Source organism: Pangasianodon hypophthalmus, chromosome 12 (assembly GCF_027358585.1).
Source record: "Pangasianodon hypophthalmus isolate fPanHyp1 chromosome 12, fPanHyp1.pri, whole genome shotgun sequence".
NCBI classification, from domain to species: Eukaryota; Metazoa; Chordata; class Actinopteri; order Siluriformes; family Pangasiidae; genus Pangasianodon; species Pangasianodon hypophthalmus.
In genome coordinates, this window is record NC_069721.1 from 11245275 (window position 1) to 11263243 (window position 17969).

A 17969-nucleotide genomic window follows, 5' to 3' on the forward strand; every position below is an offset into this window, starting at 1 on the left:
AAATAAAAAACTTGAAGCAACAGGAGCTGATAAATTACAGTTTTTAAAAGATGTAATGGTAATGCAAAATGACACTGTCATACCTTATACATCCCACTTGGGGACTGCTGAGAAATGTTTTGATGAAATGTCTTATACATGCATATATGAATATATACATAAAGATCCACTGTACAAACCATAGTAACTGAACATATTTTTGTTCTGGTTCTTTTTTGTGGGGTGCTTTTTGCTTTTGTTTGTTTTTGGAGGGGGGAAAGGATATGGACTGGACAAAGACCATGTGATTTGTTAAAGTTTTGACCACTTTTCTCTTGCTAACACTTTTTGGTGCTTGCTGAGAGGAGCAAAAATATTTGATGCTCTGGTTTCAATAATTTTTTTTAAGTTATTTTTGTGGTCAGATTTTTTTCAATTATTTAATTGTACATTAAAAGTATGTTTGTACCAATGGAAATCATGTTTGGTGGTTTTACTTTGTGTAGAATTTTGACTTCCACAGTCACTGTACTCTTGGGGTACTTTCACTATACTGTTTCTCTAATAGATAAAAGAACAAAGCCCTGAACATATGATGCTTAAAGATGTCAGTGATCCAATGAGGAAAAAAGTCATTGATTTCTCACATTTAGCTTTATTACAATATAAAAGCACATGTCTAATATAATACAAATACTGCCATGTATTCTGGCATCACAACACCAGGGTATCTGTTTGTAAAGTGCAGATTTTCAGAGACTACAGATATCTTGGTAATATATTCAATATTTACACGGTTAGAGTACCTTGTTACCACTAATTATAAGAAAAGTACAAAATGTTTCCTTCCCTAAACACTGAGCAGTAATACATTTATATGTAATCATAGAAAAATACAGTGTAGGTTGATGCAATTACCTTCTGGTATAAATATACATCACATGATGAAAGAGAATATCAAAGATTACACACAGGCAGACGCAAGTCTTGCAATGACAGGCTAAAAGTGGAACAATGAATGCTACAAAGTGCTGCTATAAAAATGACAGATTTAAGTAAATGTAGAGGTAGTAAAATTGTAGCAGGCAGGGATGCAGATTTCTGAAGGGGGGACCATTGTTTTCATATTGTCATGATAAATAAAATAAAATATTAAAAGGGAAAAATAACACTTTGTTTTTGATAAATATTCAGTAGCTATACAGAATCAGTTATGTGGACTGACAGTTTATGAAATTTTGTAGGCTAAATGTTGCATTGCTTAAACCAGGCTGTACCATGAATGAGCTTTTTACCTCTCACACTGTGTGACTCAGTGTCTGTTCACAATGGCAGAAATGGCATGACATTGTAGGCTGGAAAAAATGTTGACAACCAGAATGCACACAGCTCTAATGTGTGAAAATTTATGCACAAAACCTAAAATCTTTAAAACTTCAAAGGGAACATGGAATAACTGGACACAGAAGTGGTTCTGGTTCAGGAAATACGGTCAATACAGTGTGTACATTTTTGCCCAGAAAGAACTGTAAATTTTGACCCCATTTACACTCAGTCGTTTCATGTGCATATGCGTAACGCACTTTTTGAAAGTGCAGTCCGCAAAACATTTAGATGCCTTCTAAAAATAGCAGTTTAGCCCAATTCATGTTGGTTTCTCAGGGTGGGGTCTGTACTAAACTGATGGTCTGTACTGTAAATGGCACAAACCAGTTTGTAGCAGGGTTTCTTTCCTGAAAACTCAGATGTCTGTGCCACACATGCTGATATAATCAATGATAACACATTGCTGATAGGTTTTCAAATCTGATCAGACAGAGGTAAAGCAGTTGTTTTGGTTTTCCACCACAGGAAAGTCTAAGGACACAGAACATTGTGTTTTGCGGTTTCCCAGTAACAAACTCCACATGTCTTATTAACTTCAAGAGAAAGTGGGGGAATGACTGTTTATAGCTTGTTCAAGGTAAGTGATAACAAGAATTAACTTGTTTCGTGGACATTCCACAATGTTAAATGTAAATGGATAAAAATATTTTAAAAAGTATTGTTTGTTAATAAATAAAAATTGTAATTGTTGGCAAATTGTTGTGGTATAAGAGGAATAAAACAATTCAGGGCATGCTGTCAGTGGAAAAAAAATCAACTTTGGGGTTACAATAGGCCTTTGCTGCATGAACAAGCCCAAATTAAACCACCTTGTTATTGATTATTTTCCTATAACAGTACTCCCATCATAGTTTATTCCTTACGTATTGCACCATGATCTTATATTGTGGTATATCCAAAGTTACACCTGTGTTCATGCATCTTGAGTATCAGCATTATATCCAGATAGAGATTATCCACACACACACACAAAAAAAATCATTATTCTTGATGCAGCAACCATACTACTCATACAACAACTAAAAATGAGAAACAACACAGGAAGTGTTGGAATATAATTAGTTCATTTGCATATTACCATGCATTACTATCTGATTTCATCAAGCCAACTGGAAATGCATTTAACTAGTGTAAATGCACACGGTTAAAATCTTGTTAGGATACAACCCAGATACACAACACATCAAATGGCCATGTGTAAACAGGGTCTTTCTTTCATTGACAGCTTAGGTATTGTCAGACATAGTCAAGCCAATCACTCATACAGCCTGCAGCACAAGAATATGGTTACTGAGCAACAACACTACGCAGCTGGTAAAACATGTCACAGGTCAACTTTAACTGGTGCTGTTGCAAACTGTTTTCTACTCAAAATAGGCAACAGTAGGCTACACTAGGCTTTTACACATATATTGGATTGTAACAGTGCTCACACTACACAACTTCTGATTACATTTTCTATCAAAAAATTGGGCACAGTTTACAACATTTCCATAGAAACATGGCATTTAGGAATTCCGTTTACTACGCTGCAATTTTTACTACCTATATAGTGTGATGGTTGTGATGGAAATGGAAGGACACTATTATACTGATCAGTGAAATATTGTATTCAGCTATAACTTTTCACTACATAGTTGAACATGAGAGCATTTCAAGGCCTCCCATTAAAAAAAGAAGAAGTAATAGAAAAAAGAAAAACAAAAAAGGAAAAACACAGGAAAAACATGAACACACACTTATGGACATCTAGGTCAAATGTAGTAGAGTAAACTCTGAAGTGGAATAAATTTGTGGAACTGTTGCATGACCCAAAGTTTAATAAATGACAATTTCTTCCATAACTGCCAGTGGTACACGTACAACAGTACTGTACTCATGTATTACCAAAAAAAAAAAAAAAAAGAATCTTATTTTTAAAACATTTTAACTGACTAATTTTACTTGAATAACACGGGATCAAAACCTTTAATGAACTACTTCACTACTTAAGTAATAATTTGTTGGGCATCTATTTTGTTCAAAGCTGTAGTACATAACTTGTTTTGCCAAACAATGGTTGGTCAGATTTGGCATGAGTTCTGGACTCGAAGGTCTTAGATTATCACACCACAACCTTATGTGTGAAGGAAGCTACTACTAATAACAGAGCTGTGAAGTCAGAGTTGAATCAGAGGCATTATAAGGGTAAAGAAGTTAACATTTGTGGTCAAGCCAAAAAAAAAAAAAAACTCTTGAAAGACGGAAATCAAAAAGGGAGAGCAGTAGGGCTTGATATAAAACAAAGTTACCAGCTTTCTGAGGTGGCAACAGCCTTGAATATTACAGTGAATTTAATCCTCACTGAACAATTAAGTTGTTCTAATTGTTTGCTAATTATTACTCTCATACCCCTAAAATTTTATTTAGCACTATAAACTCAATAATTAATCCCCGCTGCTCGTATGAAGTAGAACAATCACCAGATAATTTTGAGATTTTTTATTGAAAAGATTGCTGGTATTCGACCCTCAATTGATCCTCTTTGTTCTAGTTTCTTGGTTGACTGTTCAGTTTCTACAGCCACCTTGTGTAGTTTTCAGCCGGTGTCTCTCTCTGAGTTAAGGGACTTAGTGATGCAGACGAAATCTTCAACTTCGCCTTATAATGCTCTTCCCTCTGACCTTCTTAAAGGGGCTTTTGATACAATCGGTTCTAGTATTCAAGTAATTATTAACTCTTGTTTAGTTTCTGGCATTGTCCCTGCGTTTTTGAAGCATGCAGTTGTCCAGCCATTGCTCAAAAAACCCAATGCCGATATTAATTGCTTGAATAACTATCGTCCTATTTCAAAACTCCCATTTCTTTCAAAAGTTCTGGAAAGAGTTGTTCTGTCACAGTTACATCCATTCTTAAATTCCAACCATATACTTGAATCTTTTCAATCAGGTTTTACTACCCACCACAGCACTGAAACAGCTTTGTTAAAAGTGTTGAATGATTTGTTACTGTCGCTAACTGATAATGCAGTTTTGGTTTTACTGGATCTGAGCGCCGCTTTTGATACAGTAGATCATAATATCCTTTTGTCTCGCCTTGAACATTGGGTGGGCATAAAGGGTATAGCACTTCGCTGGTTTGAGTCTTATCTCAATTCCAGGTCATTTTCAGTGTCTGTGGGCCAGTTTATCTCATCATCTGCCTCTCTTCTTTATGGAGTCCCTCAAGGGTCCATTTTGGGGCCATTGCTCTTTAATTTGTATATGCTTCCACTTGGTAATATCATAAGGAAATATAAAATCTCTTTTCACTTTTATGTAGATGATTCTCAGCTGTATCTTCCTTTAAAATCTCGAGATTCTCTGCAGCCTCTCCATATATTAAGTCTCATGCAAAAAATCTAGGTGTTATCTTTGACTCTGAGCTTGTTTTGAAAAACAAATTAGCTCAGTTGTTAAAAACAGTTATTATCAGCTGAGAATCATCTCCAGACTTAAATCGTCACTTTCCTTTCATGATCTGGAAAAAGTTATTCATGCTTTTATCACATCACGCCTGGATTATTGTAATTCGTTATACATTGGTCTTCCTCAAACGTCTTTGGCACAGCTGCAGATGGTTCAGAATGCGGCGGCTAGACTGTTAACTGGCACCAAAAAACGCGAATCTATTTCACCAGTTTTAGCGTCCCTTCATTGGCTTCCTGTATTTTTTAAGATTTTACTTATTGTTTTCAAAGCTCTTAATGGACAAGCCCCATCTTATGTTTCTGATCTTATTCATTTGCATTCAATGCCCAGGTCTCCCAGGTCGGCTAATAAAGCTCTATTACATGTGCCTCGGTCTCGACTTAAATCAAAAGGGGACAGAGCCTTTGCAGTCGCTGCTCCACGTCTGTGGAATCAGTTGCCGCCTGACATTAGGAGTGCCTCTTCTCTTTCTATTTTTAAGTCTAGATTTAAGACACATTTTTATTCTCTTGCTTTTCCGGGCTTATAATTTACTGTGTACTGTTGTCATTGTTGATATTATTGCTTTATTATTTTTGTTGTTGTTGTTGTTGTTGTTTTATTCTATTTTAGAATTTGTTGTGTTGGTTTTGTTCAGCACTTTGGTCAGTGTAATGCTGAATTTAAATGTGCTTTATAAATAAAACTTACTTACTTACTTACTTACTATTAACCAACTTACCCATGTTGTACCCATTAGTTTTGGCGTATGTATTTTGATTTGGATTCAAAGTTATATATGTTCCACTGGTCTGCAATTGTGTGCTGACGCTATGCAGCTCTGTGGCTCTGCTGCATAGGATTTGGGCATTTGTGGCCTTTGTGGTAGACGGGTGATGTGGTGGGCTGTGTGGTGTGCTGGTACAGGGGTGGCCGGTGACAGTACAGCATGGTGCTGTCAGCTATAAGTGGTTGCAAGTCGAGCTCCAGCATTTAGGGAAATCCACTGACCATACTGTTAATATTTTTTTCACTTTCAGTTCTATCAGAGAGCATGCTGTGCTGCCAGCAGAGTTCACCTGTGCTGCCACTTCTCACCTATTTTTTGTTTCTGCTCTTATTTTTTCCATTGTAAAATGTTGAGTGAAAGTAAATTGTTAGAAAATGTATGTATCATAATAACACTTTTGTAATACTGAGGAGATTAAGAGAGGGACAACAGATAACTGCATCCTCCAAAGGCATTTAAAGTTTTGAATACTTAAATACTAAATAAATGTGCATTGGCTTGTCATGCACAGTGATTAAGAGAAGGGGGTGCACAGCACAACTGAAGTTATAACATTTTTTCATGACTATTTGCAATGACACATTTCTGTCAGAGAGGTCCCCAATTCCCCAACAGTTATGTCCTGTTGCTGCGATATCAGCCCTGTTAATACTAATCATTTCATATTAACAACAATTTTCCAGTTTCCTAAAAATTGTTATCTGGAGAACTCTAAACCAAAATTTGTATTGTAATTATTTTTGTTTAAACTAATAAAAGTGTGCACACAAGTGCCCTTTCTTTGCTGATGTCTGATTTTTATTTACTGACTGCAAGTTACAAATTAGGCTATGTACAGCTAAGGAGAACTTTTACATGTACTCAAATAAACACACCCTCAAGAAGCAGTACTATATAAGTATAGTTTCAGTATCTTTGCTATTAGCTCACAGGCTTCAAATATAAAACTGTATTTTGAAATTGCTTCTGCTGCATTGACAACAACGGGGCATATACACATAGCATGAAGAGAAGACTTCTCATGTTGAGGATGTTTGCTCTACTACTCATAAATTTACCGTAAAATGTTAAAAAAAAAAAAAGTCATTCAGTAGAAAGAATTATGTAAAACCTCAATACATGTAGTGCATTTGAATAAAGTCTCACTTCTCCCTCCTTCTGTCTCATTTGACATCTTCATCTTTTATCATGTTCTGTATTACAGCTCCAGTTCCCAGCTTCTAAAGAAGCCTTTTGCCACCAAAGCCTCTCTAAAAGTAACTGTCAGTGAATTGATGGTGACATCTGTCACAGTTACCTCCTCTGGACCCATAACCGGCCTCCATTCCTCACATACTGGAGACACCGTCATTTCCTCTGATCCAGTTATTGGACTCCAACCCTCAGTCTCCATATTACCTGATTGAGAGATAGAGAGAGACAGACATATAATTCTTTAGATAGCAATTCTGTGAGGTAAACACTGAACAAATATTTGTGCAAAGGCATAGTATGGGACAGAAGTTCCATTAAAATACATGGCTAGCAAGGACAAGGAGCTCTGACACAAACAATCCCCCTCCATTGGGGGATATGGAATATTTTACAGGGAATTTTTGCATTGGGTGGCAGGGATGTTCATACAAGGGGTGGGGGACAGCTCACATGTAGCCTCACACAGATATATATCTTGAAAATCTCAACAAATGGCTGTGATAAAATATGCAGATACAATACAGTGAAAATGAAATCATTACAGCTGTTCTAGAGGTTGCTGCTAATGCTTCCACTTTCTGTAACAAAAGAAAGTGAAAGCTTCCCATTTTCATAAAAAAGTTAACAGTTCCACTATTTTTTTAAAAAAAATTCTAATCTGGAAAATGCCCACTACACAAACACATCTGCCCAATTAGAAACAATGAACCCAGACTGAGAGGTATACTGTTTTGGTACTTTGTCACTTGGGTTTACTCACTGTTTAGAGTGGCCCTGTCAGTCTCAACCTCCTCTTCATAGTTGTCATCCTTCTCCAACTCCTCCCAGTCCTCCACTGAAGGGCCTTTGAGGTTTCTCTTCTTTCTCTTGTGATGAACTAGTTGACGATATACACCACTTTCTTTGGAGCAGAATTTCTGTGCTGCATGTCCATCCTGTGGATCGAGGGGGCGTGTAAGGGACAGGTGCAGATGTCCTGGAGACTTCTCTGTAGCTTTGTGTGCACTGCGGAGATCCATTGAGTAAATGCCCTTTGGGTAGAGATTAGAAGAAAGAGACTGTACAGCAAAAATGTATGATGCTAGGATGTTACAGTCATGAGATGTAATGGTAGGACATGCTAGGCATTACCTGCACAAGAAGTCTTTTAGGTTTAGGTCCTCTCTTACGCCAACCCGCTGCTCTGTCCTTGTGCTCTCTATTGCAAAATGGAATTGAGATTTGAGAAATGCAATTTAACTAACGGCTAAATCAAGATTATGAGTTAGCTATTTATGAGTTAGTGTACTGCTTCCTGAATTTGAACAAAGCTCACTTCTCCTCATATGCTAGAACAAGCCGGGGATCCAGGATATGCTCCTCAGGTTCCCAAGTGCTATACCTGCAAATTGAGCATTTACTTATTTATTTATGTTTTTAGAATTTTATAGTTGTCATAAAAATAGCTATAAATAAAAAGATGAAATTATTGGTTTAACACATGCTGTGAATCATTTTCAAACTTGGGAGAACATACTTACTTTGGGGGCCACCCCTTCCACTTTAGTAAATATTCCACATTTCCCTGAAACATTGAAAAAGAACATTAATTTAAAGTTAATGCTTTCAGCTAAAAGTCTGTCATGGTCTTCAGCTGGCATGACGTAATGACGTATGACGTATAAGGAAACACTGAAGGGACGACCCCAAAAGCTCCCATTTAATTACATCGTAGTCAAAACACAGTGACGCACATACTGGGAGCTACAGGCAGATTCAGAGGGAATGTGCACAGAGACTGTCATTAAGTTGCGCTTTTAAAGAGAATCGGAATGGCTGCATTTGACATATGAAATCTTTACTGACTTCAATGTTTTAAATCCCTCTATCAGGTTTAGAGAGTATCAGTGCACGCGCATCGCATCACAGCTCGAGCTCCGTCACTGCCATGAAGACTATCTGCGCAGTATAATATCAAAATATAAAAACATATCTAGTCAGGGATAGAAAGTAGGCCAGCGCATCAGGAATACTTATATGAGTGATCCGATAAGAGCATGTCGTTTAACTTCAGCCGAGTTAGCGCTGTTTGAGGATACTGCGTAGCAGTTTGTGTCACTCTGGAGGGGGAAAGATCCGGATCCGATCACCAGCTGGTTTCATAACATGCTACACACATTTGTTTCTCTCCCTTCTAGGCTCCATTAAAGTACGCTGGCGAAGCGATGGCTGGGTTCCCCGCCCTCCTTAAGCACGGTGTCATGTTAATGATGTAAACATTGAGCTGCTTAAAATCCTCAGATCGCAAACAGGAACCTGACACTTCTGCAAAACAACAAACCCAACAACACTGACTGTAGCTCCCACTGTGGCTCCCTTACCTTCCTCACTCTTTTCTTTATGATCGATTCCACAGCAAACACTTGTTCTCCGATAGCTGACAGTTCCATGGGATTATTTGTGCTTTTAATATATTTGAATAAATAACACCGGAGCTGTGTAGATGTATTTGCAAGTGCGCTTTGCTCGTTAAAGTGAGTGGAAATGAGAGGAATCGGTGGTGTCCTGCTCCTTCTTTCCTACTGTTTGATTCGCAGTTTTGCTTTGGCTTCAGTTTTGAAAGCTTTTCAACGTCCCATTTCCTAGTACTAGATCTTTCTGTGCGCACAGTGACTTTTAAAATCTGCGACACATCTGCATGGCTCAGCGCGCCCCCACGCGCACAGCCCTGCGCTATCAGTCTGGAAAGCCAAAAGTGTCAAAACCGTTCACTCATTCTTCATTTATCTTCAGTAACCTGTTCTTGTCAATGTGGCTGTGGATCCAGAGCCAATCCCAGGAACACTGGGCACGAGGTGGGAATACACCCTGGACGGGATGCCAGCCCATTGCAGGGCTCCATGCACACACACATTCACATCTAGTGGCAATTTAGCGTCAGTCCACCTGCGAGGGAGGAAAGCGGAGAACCTGGAGGAAACCCACATGGACACAGGGAGAATATGCAAAACTCAGCACAGATAGTAACCCTAGCACAGGACTGAACTGGGGACCCTGGCACTGTGAGGCAGCAACACTAGCCGCTGTGTCACCATACTGCCCTGTGCCACCAGCTAGACCCAGTCGTCTGCACTGACTAAACACACAAAACAGTTCTCTAGTTATCTTGAGAATTCACAACCCGAATATTTTATTTAAATTATTTTTTTGTTTAAACTAATTAAAATGTGTACACAAGTGCTCCTTCTTTGCTGCTATTGGATAAGCACATTTATTTCCTGATTTTAAGTTGTACTTTCATTACTACATTAGTCATCGGTTCAGACTAAATGGCTACAGACTAAATTAATTTTTATAAAATTTTCATAAAATAGTCTTGATTTGAATCATACACTTTCTGGCTTCTAGAAAGAAATAAGATGAAAATCAGTAACACGTGTGTACATGAGAGACAAAAAAGGATATCCTAGGAAAACCAGTGGACCAGTGCAAGGTGTAGACGTTACACAATCTTTTGTGTAATATTTTGTAAGGTATAACAGGACTGGGTTTAGATTCCAGCTCGTTCCCCAAGAGCTTTCCCATGCACTCAGTTCTTACTACTTATTGTACATGTGCTCACACTACAAGATTTCATCTTCAGTAACCGCTTTGTCCAGAGCCTTTCCCAGGAACACTTGACACAAGGCAGAGATATATGGCATCTCACACACACACACACACACACACACACACACACACACACACACTTATTCACATTTAGGGGAAATTTTGTGGCATGTTTATTTGGACAGTGGGAAGAAACATGGGAGAACATGCACAGAAACTCACTAACACAAGCTCAAGGTTGAACCTGGAGTCCTAGCAGCTCCCCTAGTGGCGACTGAAAACCTGAACATTCACTCATTCATTCATCTTCAGTAATCCTGGTCAGGGTCAAGGTGGATCAGGAACACTGGGTGCAAGGCAGGATGTTTCACCAGTCAGTTACAGTTCACACACACCCACACACATTTATTCACACCAAGGGGCAGTTTATAGTATCCTCCCTACTTAAAACATCTTGAAACATCTTCCTGTGCACCTGGACCCTGGAGCTGTGAGGCAGCAGCTCTACCCACTGTTCCACTGTGTCGTCCACAGTAAGCCCCATTACTCATGCTGGAAAATGTCAGGTCACCAACAACAGTTCCCAGAATTAGGAATCTGTCACTGAATTGACCAGATATTACCAGAGATTGGGTGTGCATGAATTAGTTGCTGGGGGTGCATATCAAAAATTACTTTGCAACAGGAAAATTATGCATAGTTGAAGTTCTATTAAACTATTTGTTACAGCATTTTAGCAGCGATTTTTGCAGTTTGTATCCACCAATTCTCACCAAATATGACCTTTTTTTATTTGAGGGCTATTTTCCCATTCTCATGTGCACTTTAGAGTGTTTTAGTTTTGTTGTGCTGCTGTATTGTTAGGGCAGGGAGTAGTGATGCTGCCTCACAGCTCCAGGCTTCCTGGTTTGATCCTGAGCTTTGGTTACCGTCTGTGTGGAGTTTCTGTACATATTTCCCCCATGTCTGCATGGGTTTCTTTCAGGTTGTCCAGTTTCCTCCCACCTCCCAAAACATGCCAGTAGGTGGACAGGCTAAGATAAATTGCCTGTGGTTGTGAATGGTGCCTGGCATCCCGTTCAGGGTGTATTCCCGCCTTGCACCCAGTGTTCCTGGGATAGGCTCTGGAACCACTGCAACCATGGATAAAGCGGTTACTGAAAGTGAGTGAATGAGTAATATATTATTTATGTAAAAATCATGGCCTTTAGCATTTGACAAAAATATGTGTATATTGCTTTGACATGTTTGGCTTCTAAAGATTTAAAAAAATTTCTTAATCTATAATTTTAAATTTGTGCATTTTTTTAAAATCAGACTTTTATAATAGACTACTGCCCATATTTTATTCATCACAACATTTTTACACAATGCTCAACTAAATGTGATAGACTACATGAGAAATATGGCCTCCCCTAAAATTTCAATAAAAATTAAAATGAAGTTTTTAGGGGAGGCTGTGCTTCTCATGTATCTGTACATTTATCACTCTTGGTGAAATTTGATTTGATCTTAGTGAATCAAAATATCACATACAGTATCTCACTGCAATATTGTGTTCATTTAATGTGAATGCTTTTCAGTGGACAGTGCGGGGTGTGTGAAAATATACACAGAAGGCAGTAGACGCACCACTGATATAACTCCATTCAATTCAATTAAATTCTATTTTATTTGTATAGTGCTTTTAACAATGGATATTGTCGCAAAGCAGCTTTACAGTAATAATGTATCCCTAAATTTATCCCTAATGAGCAAGCCAGAGGTGATGGTAGCAAGGAAAAAACTCCCTGAGACGATATGAGGAAGAAACCTTGAGAGGAACCAGACTCAAAAGGGAACCCATCCCCATCTGGGTGACATGGGATAATGTGATTATAAATCATTCCCTTCTATAACTGTGCACTACCTGGTCAAAAAGTGCAGTTGTGTAACCAGGAAATGTATTATAGTGTTAACATAAAGTCAATTTTTATGACATTATCAACTGTTCACTCATGGAGACTTGAGTGCAAAACTGTTTGTATCAACTGCAGTCCAAAGCCATCTTCATGGTTTCTAAGTGGTACCATCCACAGTAATCTTATGTATCTTTAGGGTGTCTGTGTGGGGCCATCCTCAGCAGCAGCAAGTGGTTTCCAAGAGATGAGGACTCCAACCAGAGTCCTCTCAAATGGAATGAAACTCATAACCAACTGCCAGTCATTGAAACATTAATGAATATGACTAACACGTCAGACGTAAACATATTGCCACCAGTCAGTTAACCACAGACTCGCAGAGGGCTCGTAGCTGCAGTAGTCAGGCAATTGAGAAGCCTGATGACAGTATAAAACTATAGGTTTTATGCAACTAGTATAGCTTATTTTATCTTTGTAATTTGTAAATATTGTAATAAATTCCAAGTATTTGTGTTTGGAAATTAGTTTTTATCTATAGGTCTAGCAAGCTTGTTGTCACTAACTTCTTCAGTGAAATTTACCTAGCTTAGCTAACTAGACACTGCTGTTGACCAGATTTTGGAAAAGTCTTTAGATGCTCTTAGTTATGAGTAGAGACTGAGTGAAAACAGGTCCTGTTAGCTCTCTTGGTACAGTAAATTTGACTGGCTGACTGGTAATGTTGTGACCAAGTAAATGTACTGCTGGTCTTGTGTGCTTTCCCTATTGAAAACCACCAGCCACCACTGTTTTATACATTTTAATACATTGGATAATACATTGGACTCTCTTTATGCATCACTAATGCGAGGACTAGTTATACATAGCCGTGTCACATGTAAGAGCTTGTGGTATGAAAAATGTAATTGAGTAAGGTGACAGGAGAGTTCATCTTAATGATCCTTATCATTCTTAAGCTGTTACACCAACGTGGGTAATTTGACCAAAACTGTAAACAAAGGGCCATATTTTGCAAATACAAATGACTTGTCTAAGCACACCACAAAATTACATCAACACACTCCAAATACTTGACTAGTGTGAAAAAATGGACTGAAATGGGATCAAGAGTATGAATCTGAACCATGAGATATTAGTCTATGTAACTTGTTAAGAGGGTATTACGTTATTAGGTACTGTATTGCAGGCTTGCACTAAAACCTGCAGAATTATAGTTGTAGTTTTTTGTCATCTCCAGATAGAAAAACTGCCCTCTTTTCAGACATTAAAAGATACACAAAATCCAGAGGCCTACATGTATGCTAAATGTTTCGTAAATCTTTTGGCCTTCCATATCGCAGAACTGGTCTGTATCCTTCCAGGACATACATTAGTAGGTCAATCTAAGTTTAAATTTTCTGGCAGTATCAAACGGATGTGCAGGCCCATTATTTAGTTGCACACATACGCAGATATGTCACCACCAATCTTTTTACATACAAAGACATTTTATTGATGTCACAACACATCTTTGATTATACATAAAGTGCCATTACAAGCATTTGCATGGAAAACAATGGCATGATCACGTTGTGACTACATCTTCCCTAAAAAGGGACACGAGGGAACGGGATTGTCATGGCAAAGAAATCAAAACACTTCTACAGTTTAACAAAGCACCCTGTGTATGTAAATGTGGAATGTCCCTTTTGTACAACAGTAATATTCATTAATATATTTATGGATTTGGCCTAGCAAGGTTTCCAGAATGCTAGAGATTTCCTCTTCTATATCTAGATGTTAACTAAATCAAATGTGAGTGTGCAGTTTTTAAGAAAACCTGAGGTGTACATTTAGATTTCCCTTTCGAATAATGTGATTACCTGACCCCCACAATGAACAGTATACACAGACTTGAACAAACTTAATTACAGATATACTGCATAATTGGCTTAATTACTCAACCAACACAAAAGACAACCAACAACAAACAACAATCTCATCCTTTTAAATACCTCTCACAAAACTACTTTTTTAACTCCAGCACTTATTTAAAGAAGTAAATCTCTGTTTTCTATCTCAACAACCTTTTCTTAAAGTCATGATCAAAAAAATTCTTAATATCCATTCAAAATACAGCACAGACTGTTTGGCAATGGGACATATAAATTATATTTTACTATCCATGAAAAATAATCCTTGTAAGGTGTCACTCCATGGTTTTAACTGTATCTGTGTGAAGGAAAGAATTATAACCATTGTGGATAGCTTGGCTGTAGTGCAAGACAGAAAGTAGCGGTTTTCCTAGGACTCCTACGAGAGATTAACATGAAAAATCCAGTTATTACTTTGCCACACTGTGCTGCTTAAATACTTCTTATCCATTACACCCCACAACAAACCACACACTGATTACCATTAGGTGAAGGTGCTTCATGTTCCTTTTGTAAGCTGGCCTAACAAAAACTCTCCACTGCCACAGTAGAGGCTGAGGTGTATTTTACACAATCATATGGACATAAGGGGAATCACATGAAGAGCAAATAAGTGACTGTGTGTAACATATACAGAGAACGCATTACTGAACTTTGAATGTCTTATTTTGAATCTAAAACAGTATGAAACACAGAAATGGCAGACATATAAAAATGCATTGCCAAATTCCAAATGTCAAAAAGTCTTATAGATGAAAGTCTTATAGAACAGTATAGTGTTTTTTGCAACATCCCTGTGTGTTATTGTCCTTTGCTGCTTTAATCTGTGTCCAGCATTTTGTGTTTTTTGTGTGTAAACAAAAAGTCTTGCCAGTGTGCTTTTGTGACTCGTTGAGTGCAACTCCATTTGCTCTTATATGGTTCCCTGATTGAACCTTACATTCCCTCCTGAGCACGAGTTGAACAATCCAAGAAAACTATCAAACGTTATCAGTCCTCCAGGTCTGATGGACCTCCACCTCCTCCGGCACAACTAACAGCAGTTCACAGTTCTTCCCTCGAAGCTGGTGACGCAAGAATTTCCTGCAACATCAAAAAAAAAATAACATTGCAACATGATTTCCAGGCAGTTGGATGCATAAGCTGAGAAACAAATCCTATTTTTTAGCTGTGGTGCACTACAAACCCAGTGGGGAACATGCACTTACCTATGAAGTGTTGTTCCTGACTTCAATTACACCACTATTTTTTTTGGCTGTGTTAAATAAAACAGACTTGTGGACTTTTACATGGCCAAATAAAATAGTGATTTAATAGAGGTACTTCTCCTGCATTTACTTCATAATTAAACATGTGCTTCCCTCCATCTATTGGTGTGGGTTTCTCACGATGTTGCAACAGAAGCAATATCTACAACCTAGACTCCTAGAAATATATAAAATAAATCTCATTTAATCACGAACACTTGTGGTGTGGGTAGTTTCAAAATACCTGAGTTCATCAGCTGTTCCAATGGGATGGGGATTGCGCAGTTTTGAGTCCAAGTTATAGTAGACTCCACCCACCTCCCTCACTCCAATCCAATGCTGCCGTTTGAGTGGCAGACGCAGAGGCCCCCAACGAAGGTTGGACGGCACATTCAGAATGAAACCTGTCACGTTTGGCAGTGCAATACTGCTCACATCTCTAAGATAAACAAAAATTTCCACATAATGACTTAAAGATGCAGATAAAAAGTGTACTCAACATTAAATCTTATCTCTGACAGAGGAAGTACCTTCTTTTGTCCCACCAAACAGCTTCATACCCACGAGTCTGTAATGCAGCCATGATGACATTTACATCATAGTTGCCATTACCCAGCATGCTCTTCTTGTGAGGGGTTACCAATGTGCTAGGGGAGAGCCTGTAAGGCAGGACATAGAACTGTCAAGAAGGAAAACAATTTTCACCAAACCTATGTTTAACTATGTTTTCCTGGTGAAAGATCTGGTTTATGATTCTGAGTTTGACTGCAGACTGTAAACTGTTTGTTCCTGTTTGGTGGTGCACTAAACAGTGGTCTTATAACAGGTACAGTATCTTAAGTATCAGTTGACTGCAAGTGCCATAAGCAAGGCACTGAAAGCTGATGGCCTAGATTAAATATGGTACAACTGTGCAACATGCAACACTCACAAACCTCTGGTAGATTTCTTGAAGTGCTTCTCGACTGAAGGCAGCACCATCCTGGAAGACATTATTTAGTGCATGCAGAGCACATAACTCTCTGTGTTGCTTCTCATGGTAGATGGCAGGAGGTTGTTGAGGAGGAGGGACGACTCTGGCATTTAAAGCTTCATATGATTCAGGGGCACATCCACCTCCAGCAGCCTCACCTTTCTGCTTGCTCACCTTCCATGGCATACAGCCCAGCTCCTGAAAACTACCTACCCCCCTCCCCTTACCAGAACATGGTGTACTCCCCATCCCTGATACTCTGCTACTCTGTCACCGCTGTCATCGCCACGACAACCACTCAGATGCTTGAGGTGTATGGCAAGGGGAGGGGAAGATAGCTACAATGAGAAAACCAATGAAGCCAGTTCAGTGAATCTACTGAGAGTGTACGAGTGAAGATAAAGAAAATATCAGCAGATGACAAAACCGTGAAATGTTCTTGAAATCAGCACTGGCATCTCCTTTCTGTGTTCTACATGTAGTTCTTGCATGTAGCCATGCTGAAGACCAAAGTGGTCTAACACAAAGCAGTTCTTTCCATTTTGGCTCAGATCAGATGTTGCAAGACATCCAGGAAAACACACACAGGTGACCAAGTGAAGCTCCTGAACTCGTGACAGTCATGTAGAACTCACACCACCAAAGGCTTAAAGAAAAAGAAATAAAAATTAAGCATTTGTTTAAATATTTTCTAGTCATAATCTAAAACAAAAGGGAAGGAAACCTATATAATATTATATGAATATAATAATAAACATATAATATTCCTAAATTCTACTTCTTCCCTGCTGTAAGAAATCGTAGAAGAGGAATAACAAAAATTGTTCTCTCTTAAGCTATCTTTACAAAGCTAAGTTCATGTCTGGTTCCAGGTAACGTTATCTACTTTTGGATAGAGTGGCCCAAAAACTTCCTGCTGACTAGTATATAGCTATGAGAAGAAAAGGGAAGAAAAGCTTTTTAAAACTTCAGACGACATTTAAGAACTAGTTATTTCCGGATATTAAACATGACTGTCACGTATTATGGTTACTCTGTCCAGTACATCCATCCCTCTCTAATAATTTTGCCATAACGTTACTCTAGCTAGCTACATGCTACCCGTTTGATATTATTTACTACATAAAACGGCAAAAACGAAAACATGGAATTAATCCTCCTCACCGCACACCGCAGTCGGTACACAATTCTGTGGACTCTAAGCTGTTCCTCTGCTGTAAAATTGACGATTTTATCTCTTTTCCTGAGGTTGTTTATTTCTTTGTTTCTCGCACTTTTTCCTTATAGCTCTGTATTTCCAACCTGAGCATGCGCGAGACGTCATTGGCTTTCAGCTGCCTGCTCTGACTACGTCATCAGCACCTTGCAAACTGTAGCTCCGCCCATGCGACTGCAAAGTTTGGATTTTAAACCTAAATGGCTCTATATTCTACATATGATGACCACAGAGCACCATGGCATAGAAAATTATTCATAAATACTCTACAGTGCACTACATGTCCATTCAGGAGTCAGCTATGACCTCATTGGAGGGCACACAGATCTAAATCCAGAAGAATAATATTGCATT

At 38.5% G+C, this 17969-nt stretch overlaps 2 protein-coding genes across 2 annotated transcripts; both read right to left on the reverse strand.

Moving 5' to 3' along the window:
* Positions 1-2993: 2993 nt before the first annotated feature.
* On the reverse strand, positions 2994-9556 carry cbx7b (chromobox homolog 7b). The gene is made up of 6 exons (XM_026915543.3): positions 9138-9556; positions 8298-8341; positions 8093-8158; positions 7909-7975; positions 7538-7808; positions 2994-6981 (listed from the first exon to the last, which is right to left on the reverse strand). The coding sequence occupies exons 1-6, from the start codon at positions 9204-9206 to the stop codon at positions 6782-6784; spliced, it is 717 nt and encodes a 238-aa protein (XP_026771344.1). The 5' UTR covers positions 9207-9556; the 3' UTR covers positions 2994-6781.
* A 4178-nt stretch (positions 9557-13734) lies between these two features.
* Positions 13735-17723, reverse strand: josd1 (Josephin domain containing 1). Its single transcript, XM_026915814.3, has 5 exons — positions 17564-17723; positions 16362-17045; positions 15957-16085; positions 15671-15865; positions 13735-15262 (listed from the first exon to the last, which is right to left on the reverse strand). Exons 2-5 carry the CDS (start codon positions 16646-16648, stop codon positions 15160-15162), a joined length of 714 nt encoding a protein of 237 aa, XP_026771615.1. The 5' UTR covers positions 16649-17045; positions 17564-17723; the 3' UTR covers positions 13735-15159.
* Positions 17724-17969: the final 246 nt, after the last annotated feature.

What these genes read in the sequence shown, in the direction of transcription:
- josd1 (XM_026915814.3), bottom strand. Translation starts at nt 16,648, where the DNA reads ATGGGGAGTACACCATGTTCTGGTAAGGGGAGGGGGGTAGGTAGTTTT. An exon ending in CTTCAAGAAATCTACCAGAG is followed by an intron (nt 16,086 to 16,361) that starts GTTTGTGAGTGT and finishes CCTGCCTTACAG; the next exon opens with GCTCTCCCCTAGCACATTGG. An exon ending in GTTTGGTGGGACAAAAGAAG is followed by an intron (nt 15,866 to 15,956) that starts GTACTTCCTCTG and finishes TGTTTATCTTAG; the next exon opens with AGATGTGAGCAGTATTGCAC.
- cbx7b (XM_026915543.3), bottom strand. Translation starts at nt 9,206, where the DNA reads ATGGAACTGTCAGCTATCGGAGAACAAGTGTTTGCTGTGGAATCGATC. An exon ending in TGGAAGGGGTGGCCCCCAAA is followed by an intron (nt 8,159 to 8,297) that starts GTAAGTATGTTC and finishes CTCAATTTGCAG; the next exon opens with GTATAGCACTTGGGAACCTG. An exon ending in CTAAAAGACTTCTTGTGCAG is followed by an intron (nt 7,809 to 7,908) that starts GTAATGCCTAGC and finishes CTCTACCCAAAG; the next exon opens with GGCATTTACTCAATGGATCT.